The 23772-nt window shown below is 39.5% G+C and overlaps 1 protein-coding gene across 1 annotated transcript in view; it reads left to right on the top strand.

The window, feature by feature from the left end:
• The window catches only part of LOC148348253 (cadherin-12-like), a 115628-nt gene that overhangs the window by 22179 nt on the left and 69677 nt on the right, over positions 1-23772 (top strand). Inside the window, exon 2 of the mRNA XM_088322258.1 lies at positions 19143-19553. Within this exon, the coding sequence (XP_088178384.1) occupies positions 19302-19553 (252 nt within the window). The 5' untranslated portion in view covers positions 19143-19301. The remainder of the gene's footprint in view (positions 1-19142; positions 19554-23772) is intronic.

The raw sequence follows: 23772 nt of genomic DNA, 5'->3' as shown, positions 1-23772 counted from the left end.
AGTCTATGACGGCCACGACGCAGCTTCCCATCTCTGCCAGCTGGTCAATGCACGTGTTGACATGCTTCAGTTAAAACGCTGGTCCGCTGACTCATCTCAAATTGTCTTTCTCCTTCGTATCACTACCAGGCAGGCAGTCGGAAAAAGACAGGACAATACAGAATATGAGGTGGGCATCAATCATAAGCTTTGGAATAGAAGTTTGTCTTAAGCCTTGATTTAAAAACTTCCATTCAGGTTGCAGATCTTATCTCCGGAGGCAGGGCATTCCATAGCACCGGGGCCCGGATGGAGAACGCTCTCAAGCCTGCAGACTTCTTGGCTCTCGGAGTCACAAGTAGACCGGCATTTTCCGAGCGCAGACTCCGTGCAGGAACATAGGGGGAAATCAAATCAGAGAAATAAGAGGGTGCAAGTCCATGCAAACATTTGTATGTTAATAAGAGAACCTTAGAGTTACATCTTACAGGAGTAATATGTTCAAACTTTTTGGTCTTAGTCAAAAGTCTAGCTGCCGCATTCTGATCCAGCCACAAACTTTTGATGCTAGACATCGGGAGACCAGAAAGCAATACATTACAGTAATCTAGCCGAGAAGTAATAAACGCATGAATTAAAACCTCATCGAACGAATCTTCGCAATATTATGGAGGTGGTAGAAAGCTAGTCTAGTAATATTTTTCACGTGTGACTGAAACGACGGATTAGGATAAAATATAACGCCTAGATTTTTGAGTCACCGTGGGTGATATTACATTTGTCTAGGTTCAGGGCAGTGTTTGAAAACAACTCACGACAGTGAGCTGGACCAATAATCAACATTTCATTTTTTTTCTGGTTTAAGGCGCAAAAAATTAAGTGACATCCATCTTTGAATCTCAGTAAGGCAAGCCTCCAGATTTCTGCAACTTAACTGTCTAGTTGTCTCCAGTGAGACATTGGAGTGTTTAGAGGTCAGATTGCCATAATTAACACATTGCATCCTGTTTGACAGGTAGGCTTTGATCTTTACTGCATATAGTAACTGTTCTGCACTTGATAAACAAATGGAATGGTCTTGGAGTGCCCTCTCGTGGTTTACATTTTAATTGTTAATTGCCTTGTATATGAAAAATGGATTACATAAGACTGTTTTTGGAGGTGCGCCTTATATTTTTGTCAGGGAAACTAAAAAAATGTGCTCCAAAAAAATCTGGGAATATAAACGGACTCCGAGTGAATTTGCAACAATATAGAAGTGGGAATATTCTATTAATGTCCACTATTTCTGCTATTTGAGCCCTTAAATAATTAAGCAGCGCCTTCGGGCAACTCATGATTAATTCTGCATGCTTATTGGACGTTGACATCAGTGTCAACAATGCACTTGAATTCTGCAGAAAAAAAAGAAGAACATTTTGAGTATTAATGTCACATACATGCACTGAAAGAAAATATTTCAACACAGGGAAGTGACACAATAATTAGATAGATAGATAGATAGATAGATAGATAGATAGATAGATAGATAGATAGATAGATAGATAGATAGATAGATAGATAGATAGATAGATAGGTAGATAGATAGATAGATAGATAGATAGATAGATAGATAGATAGATAGATAGATAGATAGATAGATAGATAGATAGATAGATAGATAGATAGATAGATAGATACTTTATTCATCCCAGCAGGGAAATTCACATTTCCAGCAGCATCCCTGTGCTGAGAAACAATACAATAATAAAGCAAAAATAATACAATATACAAATACCCAATGTGACGTGCTAATACCTACTGTAGCGTGTTCTATAGAGTATCTAGATAGTGCTACACAGAATACATATTGCAATAAAATTCGGTAATATGCAATGTAGGGGGTGTGGTTTAATGTGGTCCTTTACTCTGCCGGGTGGAGTTAAAGAGCCTCATGGCATGAGGAAGAAAATATCTCTTCAGTCTGTCCGTGGTACAAGACAGTGACAGCAGTCTGTTGCTGAAGCTGCTCTTCTGTCTGGATATAATGCTGTGTAGTGGATGTGATGAATTGTTCATGATTGACCGCAGCTTTTCCAGTGCCCGTCTCTCAGCTACTGTTGTCAGGCTGTCCAGCTCTGTGCCCACAACAGAGCTCGCTTTCCTCACCAGTTTATTGAGACGAGAGGCATCCTTCTTCTTGACGCTGCTTCTCCAACACGTTGCTGCATAGAAGAGGGCGCTTGCCACAACAGTCACATAGAATATTTTCAGGAGCTTTTTGCCGATGTTGAAGGACGCCAGCCTTCCGAGGAAGTAAAGTCGGCTTTGACCTTTCCTACATAGAGCTTCTGTGTTGGCAGTCCAGTCCAATTTGTTGTCCAGCTGCACACCCAGGTATTTGTAGGTCTGGACAAATTCTACACATTCTCCTTTGATGGTTACAGGAACCGGGTGAGTTCTAGTTCTCCTGAAGTCCACCACCATCTCCCTGGTCTTGGTGGTGTTCAGGTGCAGGTGGTTTGCGTCGCTCCATTGGACAACGTCCTGAATCAATTTCCTGTACTCCTCCTGCCTCCTCCTGATACATCCCACGATCGCAGTGTCATCAGCAAACTTTTGCACGTGGCAGGACTCAGAGTTGTACTGAAAGTCCGATGTATACAGAGTGAATAGGAACGGAGAGAGCACGGTCCCCTGTGGAGATCCTGTGCTGCTAACCACAGTGTCCGATGTACAGCTCCCCTGTTCCACATACTGGGGTCTGCCTGTCAGGTAGTCCGTAATCCATTCTACAAGGTGTGAGCTAACTCCCATCTCTGTCAGTTTCCTACTCAGTAGCAGAGGCTGTATGGTATTGAAGGCACTGGAGAAGTCCAAAAATGTGATCCTCACAGCCCCCTTAGCCCTATCCAGGTGAGAGAGGGATCGGTGTAGCATGTAGACTATAGCATCCTCCACTCCCACCTTCTCCTGGTAGGCAAATTGCAGAGGGTCGATGGCGTGACGGACCTGTAGCCTCAGGTTGTGCAGCAGCAACTGCTCCATGGTTTTCATCACATGTGATGTCTGGGCGACCGGCCTGAAGTCGTTGAGTTCCTCAGGTCTTGATTTATTTGGGACTGGGATGATTAGGAGTGTTTGGTCTATGTGCTAACTTCAGTATGGGGGAAAAAAACTCATTTTATTTTTGTTAGTCTGGAGAATTGAAGATGCATTGAAAATACGTAAAGTACGTTATGTAAAATAAAGTAAAAGTAAGTCAAATGAATGCCAAGTTAGTAAAGTAAGTAAATGAAGTAAGCAAGTTCATACGTGAATAAGTAAGTAATACATTAGGGAGGTGACGTAATTAAGTGGGTAAAGGAAGTAAAGTAATAAATTAATGAAGTAGATTAATTAAGTACAATAGGTCAAGCAATAAAGTGAGTAAAAAGTCAAGTAATAAAAATGGTGGTCGCTGGGCACGAGGAGCGGCAAGCCCTCGCGAACGAAGCAAGGTCGGATATCGGAACAAGTCGAGCAGCCGGGACGGGAGAGCGGAGCATGGTCAAAGATCGGAAGCAGTTGGGCAGCCGGGATGAGAGACGTAGTGTGGTCGGAGATCGGAACAAGTCAGGCAGCCGGGACGGGAGAACGGAGCGTGGTTTGAGATCGGAACAACTCAGGCAGCCGGGACGGGAGAACGGAGCGTGGTCAGGGATCGGAAACAAGTCAGGCAGCCGGGACGGGCGAAAAGCCAGGGATCGGGGATCGATACAGGAAACTGACTCAGGCAGGATACGGGTAGCCGGGACAGGAAAAAGGAGTTTGGATCAGGGCTCGCAACAGGAAACGGAATCAGGCAAAATACGGGACAGGAGAATGGAGCTTGGATCGGGGATCGATGCAGGAAACAGGTCGGGATCAAAACGGGAGACAGAGTTGAAAGTGCTTGCCTTGCATGCGCTGAGGTTCGCTGACGGTCTGACCAGGAGTGAACGAGAATGACGTGCTTAATAGAAGTAGGGCTCCTTAGGGAAAGAGTGGGTAGGGCTGAAAGAGTGAGAGCAGGTGAGGGCAATTGACAAATTGTGACAGCAGTAAGTGAAGTAATTGATTAAGCAATCAAATAATCAGTTAACAAAGCAATAATTCATGTAAATAAGCAAACAATAAAAACGAAGTAAATCCATTGAGTGAATACAGGAGAGAATAAAGTATGCACATAAGTAAGTACGTACAAAATAACTACTTACATGGTTTATTAATTAGATTAAAATAAGAAAAGTAAGTAAAGATATTTAAATAAAAGCACAACGTAAATAAAAGGGAAACTAAGTAAAGCAATTAAGTAATAATAAGTATGTAAAATAATTAAATGGGAAAAGTTAGAAAAGTAAGCATCAACATTAAGTTAAAAGTAAAATAAATATTTAAAGCATTTAAGTAATACATGCAAATAGAGTAAGTGGGCAGGTAAAGTTATGAAGTACATGAAGTAATTAAATATTATAATACGTAGGTAAAGCAAATCAGTACGTAAAAATAAGTAATAAGTAAAATTTAAAAAACTGCTTTATGTTATATTTATTTGTTTCAGAATCTAGTTTGGTGGTAACCAAATCTGCCAGCAGGTGGTACTCACAATTTTTCCACATGGGTTGGTCACCAAAACAGCCTCTTTGTATCTGCAGTATTTATCATTAGGGAAGCGATACTCTAAACTTGTTGTTGTTCATTGATATGGATATATAATTGATCAGTTACAAAGTAAAATTGAGAGACACTGGGGAAAAGACCACATAGTTGTTTTTAACAACTAAGGTTTATTTACAAAAACAAGAAAATCAAATCAATAAACAAAGTAAAACATTGTTGGCAAGAGACAATAGAACCCGTGGTAAGGAGAAAAAAGGGAGTGCAGGGAACCGACTTCTGTCGCAATTGCCATTACTGATTAATAAGGCTGATTATGAAGGTAATCAATTTGTTTTAAGGATCAGGAGTTACTTCGTAGGGTGTCAACATTAAATATTTTCCCAAAACAGTCTGTTGTGAAAAAGGGTGTGTATGGTGGAACATGGCCTCACAGTTGAAGAAAACCAGCTTCCCCTCCCTTTTGGTAGTTGATCTTACGGCTGTTCTCTTTTAATCGACAGGGACAGAAAGAGGACTGGTAGAAGAGATGTAAAAGCTGTTCGCACTTCCCCTTTTAAGATTATGTCACTGTCACCTGAGGCGTGTTCTGTGACTGGTGGGAGTTCCTCTTGATGCTTTTTATAATAAGGTTCTCCAATTGTTTAATTATAGTAATTGTTGATAATTCATTCAGACACGCAATGAATATAATCTCTGGTCCAAAACATGGAACACATCTGCAAATTATATAATCTTTCAACTTTCAATCTCATAGTTAACAAAAAAAAGTCTAAAACACATGTATACTTTCCCAAGTGGTCATTGTGTATATGTAAGGAGTGTACATGACATGAGACTAAGCAATTCATTATTCATTTTTTTCTCTCGTTGTTACGCTGTGGAGTCAATATCCCACCGAGATGGATTTTTTCATCCTTCATCCAGACACAAATCAGGAAGCCGAATCATATTTCCTTTTCCATTGCCAGGTGTAGAGTTCGTAAACATACTTAAAAGCGACGAGGTTGCCATTCTGCGCCCATCTTCAATTTTTCTCGCCGCCAATAAGTCAAAGCACTAAGCTAGCACGGTGTTCCTGCCGAGCGTGAGAAAAAAACCCTGAAAACGCCGGGACGGAGTCCCAATTCCGCCGCGGAAAAAAAGGACATTTCCCATTTGCATTTAGATGAGAACAGTAATAGAAAACTAGCGCTGATGAATCTGGCGCCCCAGACGAGTCGAGCTAATGTGCTTGTTTTTGGAACAAAAGCGCACGAGTGAGAGATCTGGAATCCGTCTGCAACTCGTATTTCACCATCTCTTCAGTTTGTCAAGTTTAGTGAGATAAATTGAAGGTGATTTCTTAAGAGGTTCATAACAAGTGAATCGGTTCAAATTTGGTAATACTGCCAAGATACTAAAATAAAACTACTACAGAAATATTAAGACATTTTACAAAAATAATACTAAAGAAATTATACAAACATACATAAAAATAACACTACATAAATTACACAGAGATACTCAAAATTACTACAAAAATACTACAGAAATACTAGGAAAATTCTACCAGAGAAACCATACAGATATACATAAAAAATACCACTACATAAATCACACAGCATTACTACAAAAGCGTGACAGAAATACTACTACAAAAAAATGTTACAATAGATATACTTCACAATACATGTCAAGTCAAGTCACATTTATTTATATAGCCCTTAATCACATAAAATGTCGCAAAGGACTGCACAGGATTACAATGACACAATTACCTGATCTTAAACCAACATGCGGGCAAGGAACAACTCAAAACCTGAGCGTGAGGAAAAGGAGAAACCTTGAGAAGGGACCTCACAAGTGGTAATCCCCCTTTCAGGATGACCAGGGTGAATTACATTTAGCATTACAGTACACAAACATAGTAAACACTAGGTAACATGTTGAAAATTTGTCCGGAAAGTGCAACGCCGCCCCCAGCCTGTAAACTAGTCCAGAAAGTCTATGACGGCCACGACGCAGCTTCCCATCTCTGCCAGCTGGTCAATGCACGTGTTGACATGCTTCAGTTAAAACGCTGGTCCGCTGACTCATCTCAAATTGTCTTTCTCCTTCGTATCACTACCAGGCAGGCAGTCGGAAAAAGACAGGACAATACAGAATATGAGGTGGGCATCAATCATAAGCTTTGGAATAGAAGTTTGTCTTAAGCCTTGATTTAAAAACTTCCATTCAGGTTGCAGATCTTATCTCCGGAGGCAGGGCATTCCATAGCACCGGGGCCCGGATGGAGAACGCTCTCAAGCCTGCAGACTTCTTGGCTCTCGGAGTCACAAGTAGACCGGCATTTTCCGAGCGCAGACTCCGTGCAGGAACATAGGGGGAAATCAAATCAGAGAAATAAGAGGGTGCAAGTCCATGCAAACATTTGTATGTTAATAAGAGAACCTTAGAGTTACATCTTACAGGAGTAATATGTTCAAACTTTTTGGTCTTAGTCAAAAGTCTAGCTGCCGCATTCTGATCCAGCCACAAACTTTTGATGCTAGACATCGGGAGACCAGAAAGCAATACATTACAGTAATCTAGCCGAGAAGTAATAAACGCATGAATTAAAACCTCATCGAACGAATCTTCGCAATATTATGGAGGTGGTAGAAAGCTAGTCTAGTAATATTTTTCACGTGTGACTGAAACGACGGATTAGGATAAAATATAACGCCTAGATTTTTGAGTCACCGTGGGTGATATTACATTTGTCTAGGTTCAGGGCAGTGTTTGAAAACAACTCACGACAGTGAGCTGGACCAATAATCAACATTTCATTTTTTTTCTGGTTTAAGGCGCAAAAAATTAAGTGACATCCATCTTTGAATCTCAGTAAGGCAAGCCTCCAGATTTCTGCAACTTAACTGTCTAGTTGTCTCCAGTGAGACATTGGAGTGTTTAGAGGTCAGATTGCCATAATTAACACATTGCATCCTGTTTGACAGGTAGGACCTAAACCACGAGAGTTCAGTTCCTGAGATACCAATGCATTCCATACGAACAAGTAATATGTTGTGCTCGACATTCTCAAAAGCAGCACTGAGATCCAGCAGCAGTAACATTGATGACGCACCGGAATCTATTGCTAAAAGGAAATCATTGGTTACTTTAGCCAGGACTGTCTCAGTAGAGTGATTTGCCCTAAGTGCTGACAGTCTTAAAGAGGTTATTTTCTGACATGAAGTCATTTAGCTACTGTGCAACAACCTTTTCAAGTTATTTTGCCAAAAATGGCAGATTTGACACTGGCCTATAATTACCTAGGCTTTCTGGGTCAAGGTTAGGTCGCTTAAGTGTGGGTTTATTGACGGCAGACTTGAAGGCTACAGGAACAATACCCGAGGATACCGATATATTAATAATATTTAAAACTGATGGTCCTAAGATCCCATACAGATCCTTCACCAGTGAAGCTGGAAACGGATCAAGCAGGCAAGTAGTTTGTTTGGCCCTACTGACCATCTGTGTTAGACTATCAAGGGACAAATCATTGAAACTGGAGAATGTTTCTGAACAACCGCCGACACGGTTCTTACCCAACACCTCCACATCTTTGAGGTAGGAGGAAGTTACAGAGCGTTCATTTAAAATTTCATTCCTGTTTAGTTGAATGAAATGAAAATGAAATTATCTGCATTTCATATAGCGCTTTTCAAGTCAATGACTTCCCAAAGCGGTCTACAATGTGCTCCACATTTCCCAATAACGGCCTTGCAGCCATGTAAGGCGCTAACCTGCTTATTGGGGGTATTAGGGGTTCAGTGTCTTAACCAAGGACACTTCGACATGTAACACGGACGTGCCATGATTCGAACTGGGATCCCTTGTTCCCAATACGAGCGCTCTACCACCTGAGCTACTGCCGCCCAGTGAAATGATCTGCATTTGTATTGCGCTTTTCAAGTCAAGACTTCCCAAAGCGCTTTACAGTGTGCTTCACATTTCCCAATAGCGGCCGTGCAGCCAGGTAAGGCGCTAACCTGCTTATTGGGGGTATTAGGGGTTCAGTGCCTTACCCAAGGACACTTCAACATGTAACACAGAGGAGCCGGGATGCGAACTGCGATCTCTTGATCCCAAGACGAGCGCTCTACCTCCTGAGCCACTGCCGCCCCTAATCTTTTTATTAAAAAATTCCATAAAGTCATTAGCAGAATAAGTAGAACTATTTGGGTTAAGTTGTTGTCTGGTAAGTTTCACCATTGTGTCAAACAAAACAAAAAATTCTTATGTTTAACAATAATCTTAGAGAAAAATTATGCTTTAGCTAAGGCAAGAGCTACTTTATATTTCAGCAAGCTGTCACACCAGGCCAGTCGGAAGACCTCCAGCTTTGTAGTGCGCCGTTTTCTGCAACCTTGTTTGAGTGACCTGGTTTCTTCAGTGAACCAAGGTGTATGCTTCTTAGGTCAAAATTTATGCCTTAGGGGCGCCACAGAATCAAGAACATTAACCAGAGCAGTATTTAAGTTGTTTGTAAGTGAGTCAACAGACCCAGTGTACGAAGGGAAGGCTGCCGTTACCGTAGGTAATAGTTCTTTTAAAGCTAATGCCATTGTAGGGCGGATATTGCGACTTCTAAAGCCTAAATTTTCGTTATCACAGTAAACATTTAACAGCACTTCACACTTAACAGGATAGTGATCAGAGATGGCATTAGGATACGGTAACACTGTAACATTTGAGGCTACTACGCCACGGGTCAGAACAAGATCTAGAGTGTTCCCATCTTCATGAGTGGGCACATCAACTATTTGATTGAAACCAAATGTATCAATCAGTGACTTAAAAGCAATTGCAAGTGAATTTGATGGGGAGTTTATGTGAACATTAAAATCTAACCTTCCCAGTTAGGGTGAAGGCCGTCTATCCTCAGCAGGTCAGGTCGGCCCCAGAAAGCAGGCCAGTTATCCACATATCTAAATCCCTGGTGACTACAGAAACTTGCCAGCCACCGGTTTAGCGAGACTAGTTTGCTAAACCTCTCATCATTGCCTCTCGCAGGCAAGGGGCCAGGAACAATTACTCGATGCCGAGTCATCTTTCTTATTTTGTTTTAATTGTGAGTATTTTGAGACCAATTTAAGACAAATCCATTTCAAAACAAATAAAAAAAGAAACATAACATGTACTGTATATTTATACAAACAGTAAATGAGAACAATCGGAGAATGACCCTTGGCCAATTTTTTTAACACACGTTAAAACCCTGTTTCATAACCCTGTTTTATGACAATATAATTCTTTACTAATTTAGGATTTAAAGCTGAATTATGAGAGTGTTTTGTTATTTAAAAAGTCAGCATTACAATAGAGAATTACAATGAAGTAGTCGACATTTGACAAAAAACGAACATGACACTCCGCCAGATTTTTTTCCGCCGCTAAATTAAGTCTGGGATATATCACACGTCTCCTTATCCCTAATTCCATATTATTTATGGCCATCTGCTCAACCGGGCTCTAAATCCAACGCGGAACGGGGCGCTAGCTTTTTATCTGCTTACAATTAGCGACGTCTAATTAAGAGAAAAGTCAGAAGCGTAACAGCTCTCATAACGATGATGATGTACGATGTTTGCATGTTATAATTCAACGGCGCTAACGGGAGGCCACAATAGCCGTCATTACGCAAACGAGGCTACATCAATGTTTTGATAATAAAGCTTTTCAAGGTCAAGGGTTGACGACGTACGCTTACTGCTAAGTTACCGAGGACAGTAATGTGTTTATTTATTACCATACATTTGAAAAAAGTGACATTTGTGCGTGTAAAACTTTGCAAACAAGAGTTTTCAGAAACAAGGCAAATCTACGGTTGAGGACGTACGCTAGCTGCTAAGCTTTCAAAGCCATGGTTTTTGGAAATCTTGTTTATTGTCATACATTTCTAAAAGGTCACATTTCTAACAAAGCTTTCAAAGTCAAAGCAATACTATGGTTGATGAGGTATGCTAACTGCAAAGTTCTTAGGGACAAGACTTTTTAACTGTGTTTATATATTTAAAAAAAAACATTTAAAACGTGACTTTTGTCTACACGATAACCTGACAATACAGAGCAACGGCATTATCAACTTTTGCAAACAAAGCTTTTCAAGGTCAAGCCAATTCCACGGTTGACGACAGATGCTAACTGGAATGTTCTCGAGGACACAGCTTTTCAAAAATGTGTTTTTTTTACCACCGTACATTTATAAAAACTGACATTTCTCCACACAATAACAAGACGATGCAGAGGAACTGCAATATCAACCTTTTAACAAAGCTTTTCGATAGCAGGAAATGCTACAGTTGACGATGTTTGCTAAGTTCTTAAAGCTTCGGCTTTTCCAAAATGTTTATTTACTATCATGAATTCATAAAAAGTGACATTTGTCTACACAATAACCTGGCAATACAAAGTAATTGCAACATCGAGTAATGCTAACAAATCTTTTTAAAGTCAAGGCTATGCTTCGGTCGACGATGTATGCTAATTGTAAAGTTGTCGAGTCCACAGCTTTTCAAAACTGTTTTATTTATTAGCATACGTTAAAAAAGTGACATTTATCCACACAATCACCTGTCAACATGAGGGAAATATGATTTAGCTAGTCTATAGCTTTGCTATTTCACTTCAACTGAAAAATCGTTTTCGTGGATAAACCTGATAAGGACAATTTTGAAAAATAAAGTTTAACATCGGTCCTTGTAAATGCAATCCTTTTTTTAAGTCAACAAAAGTCTTTTTTTTTTTTTGATTAGCAGCTAAGCCTTGAAACTATTTTGTAGATATCTATGCAAAAGTAACTCAAATACTTAATTTAGGTGTCCATATCGAAGCCTGACTCTATTAAAATGATTTATTGTATTGGTGTATTACACACACTGATAATTTTTCATTAAAAATTGGTACACATTTTTTTCACTCTTTCTCAGCTCAAAATTAGCATCGTAAAACGTTGAATACCTGTGGCCATGATAAAAATCAATACCAGAATAACATTTAGAAAGTATTATTTAATATCCTTCAAAGTCTGATTCATCATCAGATACAACAAAGACTTGCTTCCCTCATCCTTTTTTGCCTTTATTTATATCTTTCAGGAAACCTTTCTGTTTCCTCCATCCTCTCATATTTGTCTCTGGTACTGTGAATAAAATATTTCGATAATGAGAGAGTGTAATGCTTTTAATAATGTCACCTATACCACTTCGGGGTGGCAGTAGCTCAGGAGGTAGAGCGAACGTTTTAGGATTAAGGGATCCCAGTTAGAATCCTGGCTTGTCCGTGTTACATGCCAAAGTGTCCTTGGGTAAGACACTGAACCCCCAATACCCCCAATAAGCAGGTTAGAGCCCCACATGGCTGCACAGATCACAGCCGCTATTGGGAAATGTGAAGCACAATGTAAAGCACTTTGGGAAGTCGTTGACTTGAAAAGCGCTATATAAATGCAGATCATTTCATTTCATTTCACTGGTGGTCTTGAGGATAGGATTTGGCACTCTTACTTTCACGATCCAGGTTCAATTCCCGTTGAATCTAATGTTTTGCGATACTGGTCAGCAATATTTTTTGACTGATTAATTTTTATACAAATACTATAAAACCTTGCGTACAACGCTCAACAACACTTTGATTTTTTTTTAGTAGGTAAAAAAATGCGTTATACAAAAATAAATACTCTAGGTCATACAATTCTTGATACATATTTTTTCCAGTTCTGAGAGTGCTTCATATGCTTTAAATTGTTTATCTGCAAAAATGATGTTGAGTGTCTATCGTTCATTCATGGAGTCGGGCTCGATTTTTGCAGATTGTGGTCAATTTCACACGATGGCTCTCCAGACGAGCGATGATGGCAAATAACTAGAGCAGTTGAGATCGATTCAATGCTCTCAGGATGCCATCTTCCCGGTAAAATAACAGGTCATGTGTACAAAACATTTGTGCTATATGAGTGGCACATGCAGAAACAATGGATGTATGGACAGACTATTCCTGGAAATTCATTTTCTCAAACTGAGATTCCTCTATAGCAGGTTTTGGCAAACTTCTGTACAGGGCTAAAAAAATGTGGCCAAGGGGCTGGTCCCGTATACCCATCCTATTTTTCCTCATTTATGAAAAACTATAGATGTATCTATTTTATTCGTCAATCTCGTTCACATGTATACTGAACACAATATCAATACATCTGACCTGTGCAGTTTCAGTAAATATATAAATATTAGTATATAGTAATGAGTTTGAGTATCTGAAAAAAGGTCTTGTACAATAGTGCAAAGTACTTGTAGAGCAAAACAAGCCAGTAAGGGGATCATATGTAGGACAAAATGTATGAATGTGCAGTAGAATTCTCGTGCCGGCGTGATGAAGAGGCCTATCGTGGAAGAAGAGCCGGAGCTAGCGAAGCGGCTAGCGTCGTTATAAGTCTTCGGTACCATCCGTAATCATGGTAAATGCGAACTCACGACCAAATAAGATCATCGAGTGCTGGTGGAAAACATCGAAGCGCACAGGGAGCGCAGTTGCTGTGTTTTGCGGAAACGTGGCTCACGTTTAGCATTCCGGACGCTAACGTGTAGCCACCCGGAGCTATCCGGCTTAAACGCCGCTAAACAGATACACGAAAGCCGGGGAGAATCGGAGAGGAGGCGGACTTGCTAACACGAGGTGGTGTATCCCTGGATTTTCACAAAGAAAAGTTTTCCATCTGCCGCAGGGATGTCGAACTTTTGGACTGGCGTGACGTCATCCACTCCGCTACAAGCACCCCTAGGGCATCATGCTAATCTGTTAATAAACAACGGGGGAGAATGCTGGAAGTGTGAATTTCCCTACGGGGATGAATAAAGTATCTATCTATCTATCTATCTATCTATCTATCTATCTATCTATCTATCTATCTATCTATCTATCTATCTATCTATCTATCTATCTATCTATCTATCTATCTATCTATCTATCTATCTATCTATCTATCTATCTATCTATCTATCTATCTATCTATCTATCTATCTATCTATCTATCTATCTAGAAGTTGGGGAATAGCATAGCCAGAGTACTCTACAGCAGATATGCAAAATGGGCAGTCAAATAAACATGTTCACTGTACAGTAACAATTAATAGAATTTTAAAAGTAAGAACATTTAAGAAAAATGAATAAATACATAAATAAATAAAAATACACAATTTTAATGAAAATAACTTAAAAACAGATGTGCGAAAGCAGCTGGGTAGGCTCACCTTATGTGGGATTGACCGTTTAACAGTCTAATAAGGGGGACACATACGCACAAAAATGTTATATTTGTTTTAATCTTTGCTTTACAATAAGATTAGGCAAATCAAATTGAATTTGAATCACTCGCAATTAAAGCAAGAAAATATAGTAAGTTCCTATTTTAAATGTGCACTTCGCCACGTTTCAAAATAGGGGTATGAACCCGACTCGAACCAGGCCCAAAATTTGGGCTTAAACTGTCAATCATTAAGTCAGGCTGGCCGGGCTTCTGTCTCGCTGTATTTGTTTTCTTTTTGTTTTCCTTGTTGGTGGATCTGCACAGCATGCAATTACTGTAATTTTACTCTAGTAATTGATTAGATAAAGAAAATGCTTACCAAACTATCAGTTCAACTCCAAATCACTAAATCCAAAAACATTTTCATCCTGGGTGTAAAAGACGCGCCACTTCCTCCTTCCACCTCCCTCACGTCAGACGTCATTCCCGTTTTTTGCCAATAGTTTACAAACTTTCTTTCTTATTTTATTATTTATTAATTATTTGCAGCTTTTAATCTGCAGAATATAGTTTTCTTTTCGGTGACATTTTGTTCGGTTTCACTTTTGTTCGCTGCATGTTGCCAAAATACGCACCTCAGCGCAGAACCGTTCATTTTGGTGCTGCACTTGAAGTCCAGATTCTATTTGAGGGATTCGGCCCCGAGTAAACCCCAAGCTGTGTAGTTCAGCCAAAACGCACAGTTAAACGCTGAAGTATGCATGCCGAAGTAAAGCTTCGTGTTTACTCTGCCGGCAAATTAGAGCTACGGTTTTATTTCTGGGTTGGTTATCAAATCAAGGTAATTCGTCAGGTTTCGGCTGGTTCGGAGTTTATACACCCAAGACTCGGGTCGATTCGGGCTAAATTTTTTTAGGCCTGATCTTACCTCTAATCAAAGTAAACAAGCATGTACAAAGCTGCTTGCTATGTGCATTGTGGGTATACCTAAGACATGCGTCTGGTCTGAAAGACGCGACTTAATCCACATCACTGTTTTGATAGTTTCGATATTGTGGTTTCGCGATGTTGTCAGGAAAGTAAATCGGGAAATTATGATAAAAGACAATTGATAAACTATACTAAATCTATTTTGTTTATCCATCCATCCATTATCCGCACCAACAAATACAAATCTTCCTTCTGTCTTCACATTTAAGACTTTTAAAAATATGATTGAAAATATTTTAGTGACAATTAAGGCCTTATTCTTAGAATAATGAATTCAAAGCCTTTTAAGACAGGATCTGCGGGAACCATGTTGTCTCTAATATTATATTGTACCAATCCGACCTATGCTAATTATAATAGAATTCTTTCTCCACCATACGGAAATGTTGCTTTGCAATCCCCACCTCAGAAGGGATTAATGACATATCCCGAGGGTCTTCTATGCTGAAAAGACATGCAAATCCTGAAAACATTCCTTTTATGTCCCTGATATACTCATGCAATAATGTGACCTTAGCTAATGATGTAAAAAGCATTTAGCCTTCATTTGCTAATCTGCTCCACTGATTTTATGACTCCATCCGGATGACTCAGCTCAGGAAAACGTTTTGCTCTTGGTAAGCACGTTCATAAATTTCCGTCTTTCAAAATTATGTCCAAAAGTTTGTTTCTAAAAACGCTTCGGCAGCGTCGGATACTTTAATATCCGCGAGGCCTCCGGGGCAAAGAGTGGGAGGAAGAACAAGGAGCTAATGAAAAGTAGCCACGTTAGCAAAACTCTTTGCACGTTCTGAGGTGTTAGCGGAGTTAGCGCCGCTCTCGTGCGTGTTGCCCGCCGGCTAGCGAGGAACCTAAATAGCATGGAGAGTCATCTCATCAGGAAATGTCGAAGCATTTGTTTCGGATCACAAATTTCGAGGTCCGTGTTGTAGTTCCTAGTCCTGCAATGTGAAGCCTGATTGGTTTAGAAAGCTTGTGACTGGAGACTTTGAAAAAAATTCCTTGCTGTAATTGCTTTTTTAATTTTTATAATAGTCCCAATCCTTTATTGGTTATAACCATGTTCCTTAGTCAGGATTTGTGTGCCATTTTAACATTTCCTGATCATCAAGCTCCAATTCCATTGTTATCATGTTCTCCTTATCCCATTAGGGTCTTTCCAACTTAACAGCAAAACAATACTGTATTGTATCAGAAAGTGTTTAAGAAGCACACAAGATTCTGAACTGAAATAAAAGAAAGGCATCGTGGGAAGGAGTTTAGCCAATAGCAGACCAGAATTTACTGTGATGTTGACCAATAGTAGACGGGCATTTTTGAGAGGTAGCCATTCAGGATACTTATTTGTATTTGTTGACAATCACAAGCTTTGTTTCCATGGTTATCATCTTCTTGCTTCTCTTTTTAGCATCACACGTTTTGGGACCCATGCCAAATATGTAAAGTACAATGAATACAAAGCACAATCAATTCTAAAGAAGGACAAATACACTGTGTGAGTTTTTCAAATTAAAACACATTTAAAAACATCGATTTGTGTGTCAAGCCCTTAGATGATTCCCTTGCTTTAATTGCCTCCTTTTTTTGATTGGTTATGACCTTAATTCTCAGTAAGGCCATTTTCTTATTTATTGATCATTGCAACCTTTTTTTCCATTGTTATCATGTTTTTGCTTCTAACTTTAGCATCACTGCAAGCTTTGGCACTATAGCTAATAACTACTGGACGAAAAATACAATTGAATAAGAGGAACTTATTGTGAGAGGGAGTTCAGCCAGTAGCATACAAGCATTTTTCTAATGCTGGGTTGCAAGCCTATGGCAGACCAGCATTTGATATGACATCGACTAATAGCAGCCAGGACAACCTTTGACGTTTTTGTACATGCACAATAATTTTTTGCTGATGTAGTATCATGGAAACATGCCATAAGGAGAGTCCCAAATAACATTTAGTCCACACCGTAATTTGATAATGTCATTAGGTAGGGTCGTCGTATCCTGGAGTTTACTCTACGTGTTAAGACAATAAATTGGAACGACTGTAAAGAAAAATACTTTATCACGAACGATCCCAGATAAACGGCAATTAAGGATCAAATATGGGTTTGAGCTTGCTCAGTAAGAGCTTGCTCTGTCCACTCCACGCATCGGCCCGGTATTGCAGTACCTCCGGGAACGGTGCATTCGCAATGATCGCGGCAAGGCTTTAGGGCTAGGACCTTAGCTTGGCCTTTTGGCTGAGAGTAAGAGTCCCGGCTCCTTGGCTTTGTAGCGTATTATGAACTGACCGATTACGGATAATGGATAATGAATAACGAAGATAGATCAATAACCCTTAAAAACCCCAAAACCCCAGCAATCAATTCCACCGCAAAGGTTAGAATTGTCTCATATATAATTAAAATTAACAACTCTATCTTGATTATTGTCTCTAATTTTTTTATGTTGTCCCCTGAGAACTGAAAGCTACACTGCAGAACTGCTGCTGATGCCAGCCCGACACATGCTAATAAACTTAGTATGTCAAATAAGAATCGAACCCTTTGGGGGAACAGACGTTTTGCAGAAATTGCAGAAACGCTCGTTTTTCATTAAGGCACCATTAAATGAGTAGTGACCTGCAGGAGAATGGAGGCTGACCCCAGTCAAGCAAGACCTTGCAAACAGAACTTTTGCAGAAGGTGTGAAGATGAATGTTTGATGGCGGCTTAACCTCATCTGCTGGTAGTTAATCAACAATAATCAAATCAACGAGTGTTCTGCTTATGAAATCACATGATCATCTTACTGGAAATCGGATTAGGTGGTTAGAAATAATAATAATAATAATAATAATAATAATAATAATAATATAATAATAATAATAATAATAATAAATAATAATAAACCAGGACTTAACAAAACCAAAATATGCTCTAATTTCTAAATAGACGCTGGGATGCTTTGTTTTCTCTTTTAGAATGTAGTTCCAGGACCAAAAAAAAAATACAAGCAGCTTTACAAAGGATCGGAAAAGGCCAATCACTGATCTGGCTTTGTTCGTAATTGGTCATTATACTATGTAGTGAACGATTGAATCTATAAAGAGCAGATCTCCAGATTACAGAGGTCCATCAAGTGGAAAAAAACAGTCAACATGTGTGTGTCTAATTCCGAAGCCCCATGTGATTTTAGGCCTGGCAGGAAGTTTGGTCAACAGAATTACACTTCAAGTTTCCTGATTAGGTTTTTGTCAGGATCTGAAACCCCTAGAGGGCGCCAATAAGGGGGGATTGGCTTCATAGGGCCCATCTGCACCTTATCAGTCCCCCCACCTGCAATTCCAGCTTTTTATATTGACTGGTTAAGGTGGCAAAGGTCTTTCAGTCGCTTCTGTCCCCGGCTCTGGGACATGTTCCAGGGGCAAAAGACCGTTGGTCACTTGTGTCCCTGGTTCTGGCGGCAAAGGACCCTCATTTTCCTAGGTTTCTTGTTCTGGCGGCAAAGGTCCTTTGTCTGTTTCAGTGAATTTAGCAACTCCACTTCCTGAGGGTCCTCATGAGGAATAATCTGCAAGTGAAGTTGCCGGTGTCCTTCTACAAAGCCACAGTGGAAAGTATTCTGGCATAGTATGCTGGGAGCACAGCAGCAGACAGGAGAAACCTGAAGAGAGTAATCGACTGAGCCAAAAGACTATTGGCTGCTCTCTGCCCAGTCTAGATGACAATGCATCCTTGTAATACTGTACCATAGCCAGTAACATTAAAAAAAACTTTTTTTAACACAGACCACCACCTCTTTGACTTGTTCCCCTTTAGTAGGTGTTACAGGTCTCTCAAATGGAGATCCAACAGGCTCACAGACAGCATCTTTCCCTGGACCATTGAAACCCCAAACGAACTCACAAAACTGTGAAAACATAAATTGCCACAGTTATAGGGTTGTTTCTCTTTAAATACTATTGCGTGAATAAATAAATAAATGCATATATATATATATGTATATATATATATATATATATATATATATATATATATATATATATATATATATATATATATATATATATATATATACCTCATCAAGTCAAGTCGAGTCATGTTTACTTGTATAGCCGTTAATCACAAAGAGTCTCAAAGGGAATAATATTGTTTTGCTATTATATCTTTTAGGCCTTTTTTTACCTTTTTGCTTCAATGTCACTATATTAAAAGTCTCTATATTACATGTTTTACCCTGGAGTGCCATGTCTAATCTTGTTGCAAACAATGTTGATTGATTGATTTCACTGACAATTCTTGTGTTACAGGTGATGACCTACTGAAGACGTCCCTCAGCCAGCGTTGTCCCTTGGCCAGCGTTGTCCCTCGGCCAACATCGTTCCTCGGCCAGCATCTTCCCTTATCCATCCTCATCAAAGTGCTTACACCGTGGCTCTGCTCTCGGAGCTAACCCACCCGGAGCGCCAATGCTAGCGAGGAACTGCCTGGTGCTGTTCTTTTGGTACCACCTTCGAGAAGGTTCGGCCTGGCCGCCGCCCTCTGGTGGGGCACCCTTCTCACCTTTGGGCAAGATCGCGGGGAGGGCGCGGCCCAGGAGCATGCTGGGTACCGTCAGGAACGGACCGGCCAGGTTCCAACGGGTGAAGAGGGGCTGGGTGTGGAACCAGTTCTTCGTGCTGGAGGAGTACATGGGATCTGATCCTCAGTACGTAGGAAAGGTAAGTACGTTTTTCTCAAATTTGTATCGCTTTTACAGTACAAGCTTGGGATACAACTTCCCCTCCGTACAACATTTTCACTTAACGGTGTGGAATAATAAGTTTCTACAGCTCCACTTTATAGTATTTCACCCACTATGCCGCATTAACCACAAATCATTTTGCACACCCAAAAACTTTGTTTACCGTAAATTACGGACTATAAGCCGCTACTTTTTTCCCAAACTCTCAACCCTGCGGCTTATTCAGTGATGCGGCCAATTTATGTAATTTTTCTAACGGCCGCCAGCAGCGCTCGAGTATAAAAGGTAAGATTTAGACCGGTGGAATATATGCGCCGAGGAAGACTGCAACTTCTTGGCTTGTGCATAAATTCAATTAGCGTAAACATCCCCTCATCATGCAAAATGCAAAAAGAAAGGCACATCAAAATATCCACCATCACCAACGGGTTCCGAAAAGCCGGTCTGCTGCGTGACGGAGAGGAGGGCAAAGAATCAGGAGTGTATGAGAGTTCCAGCGACAGTGACAGCGCGAATGAGGCTGCGGGAGCGTGGGACGACATCCATATGACAAAGTTTCTTTCCGACACTGAGAAAGACGACTTTGATGGCTTCAGTTCTAAGGAGGAAGATGAAGACGGTTTACCGTGATTTTTACAAGGACGGTATGTTTTTTTAACAAACCCGTTTACTGTGTTGCGAGCGTGTTGCTAGCGTGTTGCTACCATTAACTGCCCTGTCACAGGCACCAGTTGGGATGAAAGTTATATTATTATTATTAAAGCTTTGAAAACTCTCTCGGTGTACCGTATTTCTTTGTAAATATGTGTAACCATGTATAATATGTTTTTGCAACTGTATATTTTTGTAATGTATTTTTTTATACACTTATTCTGATATGTTTTGCACGGGCAAATGAGAAAGAAAGGGCGGAACAAACGCGGGGTGACTGGAAGTGGGGTAAAGGTGAGACCTGTTTGAGGACGCGGCGGACAATAGTGGATATATATTTTTCCCCACCCTGACCTTTGTAAATATACACTTTTTTCCTTGGATTACTTTCAACGGGACCCAGACTCTGCAGGTCTGCATCAAACCTTAAGTACTGGTATCATTTTCCGTTCATTTTGCCGGCTGTGACTTTTGGACTGTGTACTTTAATAAGGACATTCAGTTTAGGTTAGCATTTCACCTCCAGAAACCTTGTTAGAATATGATATGGTGAAATTGTGAATGTGTTTAATTGCTGTTAAAAGTGTTGATAAAAATTGTTCAAACCTCATATTGTTAGAATATGGTATAATGAAATTGTGAATGTGTTTAATTGCTGTTAAGTGTTAATAACATTTTTCAAACCCAAAAAAAAAAATTCAGTTTCAATCGCGGGACTTAATGTCGGGTTTGGGTTAATTTTGTGTTTGTGTTACATTTTTTCAATGTGGGCGCATGCGGCTTATATACAGGTGCGGCTTGTGTAAGTACAAAATCGGTTTTCCTCTTAAAATGTGGTGGGTGTGGCTTTTAATCAGCTACGCTCTATAGTCCGGAATATACGGTATCTATTTTAATTTCATGTTGTACGGTAGACAACCAAAGATATGGTGACTACTTCTTACAGCTTCTTCATTTTATGATATGGAATAAGGTGTTTTCACGGCCCTCACACCATTGTATTTTCCCCTCTGTTCTAGTTTAACATTTTTTTTGCACGTACAAAAACCTTATTTATTTATTTATGTATATTCTACAGTAGACCCTTGGGATACAGCGACCCCACCTTAAGACTTTTTGAGTTTATGGTGGGAAACATAATGTTTCTTCAGCCCTCACTTTACGTCATTTCCCCCCCCAAAATTTGAGATGCCTGTCTGCTATTGCCCAACTTCAAATGAGATACTGGCCTGCTATATGTTTTTGAAAATGGCAATATGCCATTTGCTGATCTACCTCCCGCAATGCATTTCTCTTTCACTTTTGTGTGCTTTGTAAAGAATTTGCGAGTCAGCATTACAATCCTGTATTTTATTATCGTCTTTATTGCCTTTTGGTTCAATGCTTGCAGTGATGCTAAAGTAAGAAGCAAAAACATGCTAACCGTGGGAACAAAGTTTTGGTTATAATCAGATATAAAGGAGGCAAATGCTTCGTTACCCTCATTAAGGAATAAAACCAATGCCATCATAATCTATGATTGTGACCAATGTTCCCTCTAATTTTCCACGGGTCTGAGCGTTCACACAAAGTCGGTGACCAACGCTTGAAACAACAGTGAGCAACCATAATCCCAAGTGTGGCAAGATAAATAATTATCAAACATGTCCAAGACTTGACATCAAGTTACATTTTGCTGAGTTTTCGGCAATGCAAAATTATATTTCTCTTTTGAATGAATTGACTCATGTACTATTGCAAAGGTTGTACGGCCTACAAACGTCATTTGTTCTTACAATTCTTTCACAAGGTATCCATTTCTTTTTTTTTCCTGAGATATTTTGTCGCATAATATTAACATTTTGGGGGGCTTATTTAGTCGGTTGCAAGATACAGAACTGTACTTAGTCACATTTTTTAGTGGAAGTACAATGTTGGCAACAAGATTCACTTGATACAATTGGAAATTATTTGAATGCAACACAAACTTTTTCTTTTTTTTTAATTCCTTTAAAAAAAGTCTCATTATGTTTATTTTTTCCGACCTGTTACTTTTTTCTTTATGTTCTCCATTTACTTTCTTCCTACGTTTCTTTCTTTTCTTTTATTCTGTTTTTTTCTAAATTTTTCCTTTTTTTTTCTCTTCCTTTTGTTTCTTTTTTTCCCAGCGTTTCACTACTTTTTCATTTTGGTATTTTTTTTCTTTTTTGTTCTATTCCCTCCTTCTTTTAAGTCATTTTGTGCATAGTTTTACATAATATTTGGTCATGTTGGGAATAAAGAAGCAAAAACAACCTGAAGAGCAATTCCAACATCAGAACAGATTAACTTTATATGCCAGACTTGTATAGTATACTTATCCATATAATAATATACACTAACATAATGATTTTACTTATCTTACTGTAAGCTAGTTAGCCTCAAGCTATCTTTAATTATTTACTCCCATTGCATCAGGTGATATAAGTTTATTCAAATAAAGCTAGCTGCAAAATGCAAAATTCAGTGTCAGGAGAAGGTGAGTGAGGCGGCTGGGGAGTCAACAAAGGTGTCACGGATCAGCTAGCGATACTATTGGCTTTGTCCTTTCAGCTCTTAGGGGAGGTTGTTGACAACATTTCACTTGTTTTTCTCTTTCCATAAACATGCTAAGGTCACTTTGGATCCGTGTACTTTGCATTGTTTCACTTAAAATAGATTCCTGAGGGCGTCACAGCAGCTGAGTGGTTTGCGCGTCCACAGCTTGCTGAGGTTGTGGGTTTGAAACCAAAAAGTCAGTATCGAACTTTGTTCAACTTTTCTTAACTCAAGCTTCGCAGTTCAAAGGAACAAAAAATGATCCCGTGTTGCGGCATTGAGAGAGCCTACTTCTGACCACTGCACAGATAACAAGATACAAAAAAACATTACATATTCTCTCATCACCACACCATTTGTTTACACGTTGCCAAAAATGAATTTTAATTTAGTTGTGGATTTCGCATGTTACAATGTCAGTAACATATTTTCTGTTATTCTATTTTATTCCAGGCATTGTGAGTGTTTAATACGTGCGGCCATGATTAAAAACATTTCTCAACAGCATGAACTGTGAACACAATACCAAATATAACGTTTACAAGGTATTAATTAAATTCTTAATCGGATACGCCAACGAGATTTTTCCCTCGTCTTTCAGGACAACTTTCTGTTTTATCCATTCTCTAACATATGTCCCTGGTACTAAGAGTAAAATTAAGGGGATATGAAATAAAATGTAAAGCCTTTTCATATCTCATCTAGAGGTGGTAGTGGTTGGAATTCGGGGCTTTCACTGCCACTTTGATTTCTTTTTTCAGTGAACTGTGAGTTTGGACAATAAATAGAGTAGGTATCAATAACAGAAAAACCAAGACTATTATGGTTATACGAGTAACAGTAAAAATTTAATGCTACTGAAACGCGGTAAAAAGCGCAATAATCCAGGGAGGAATAAGTGAATTATTTTTTTGCAGATGCTCTCTAACACCAAAGACAAATCAGCAGAGCAGCCTTGAACATCCAAACGTGAGAAAAGCAATTATTTT

This window comes from Urocampus carinirostris, chromosome 18, assembly GCF_059441175.1.
Source record: "Urocampus carinirostris isolate Australia breed hairy pipefish chromosome 18, RoL_Ucar_1.0, whole genome shotgun sequence".
Classification (NCBI taxonomy): domain Eukaryota; kingdom Metazoa; phylum Chordata; class Actinopteri; order Syngnathiformes; family Syngnathidae; genus Urocampus; species Urocampus carinirostris.
Note: the sequence above shows the minus strand (reverse complement) of the source record. Positions and strands in the feature narration are given on the sequence as shown.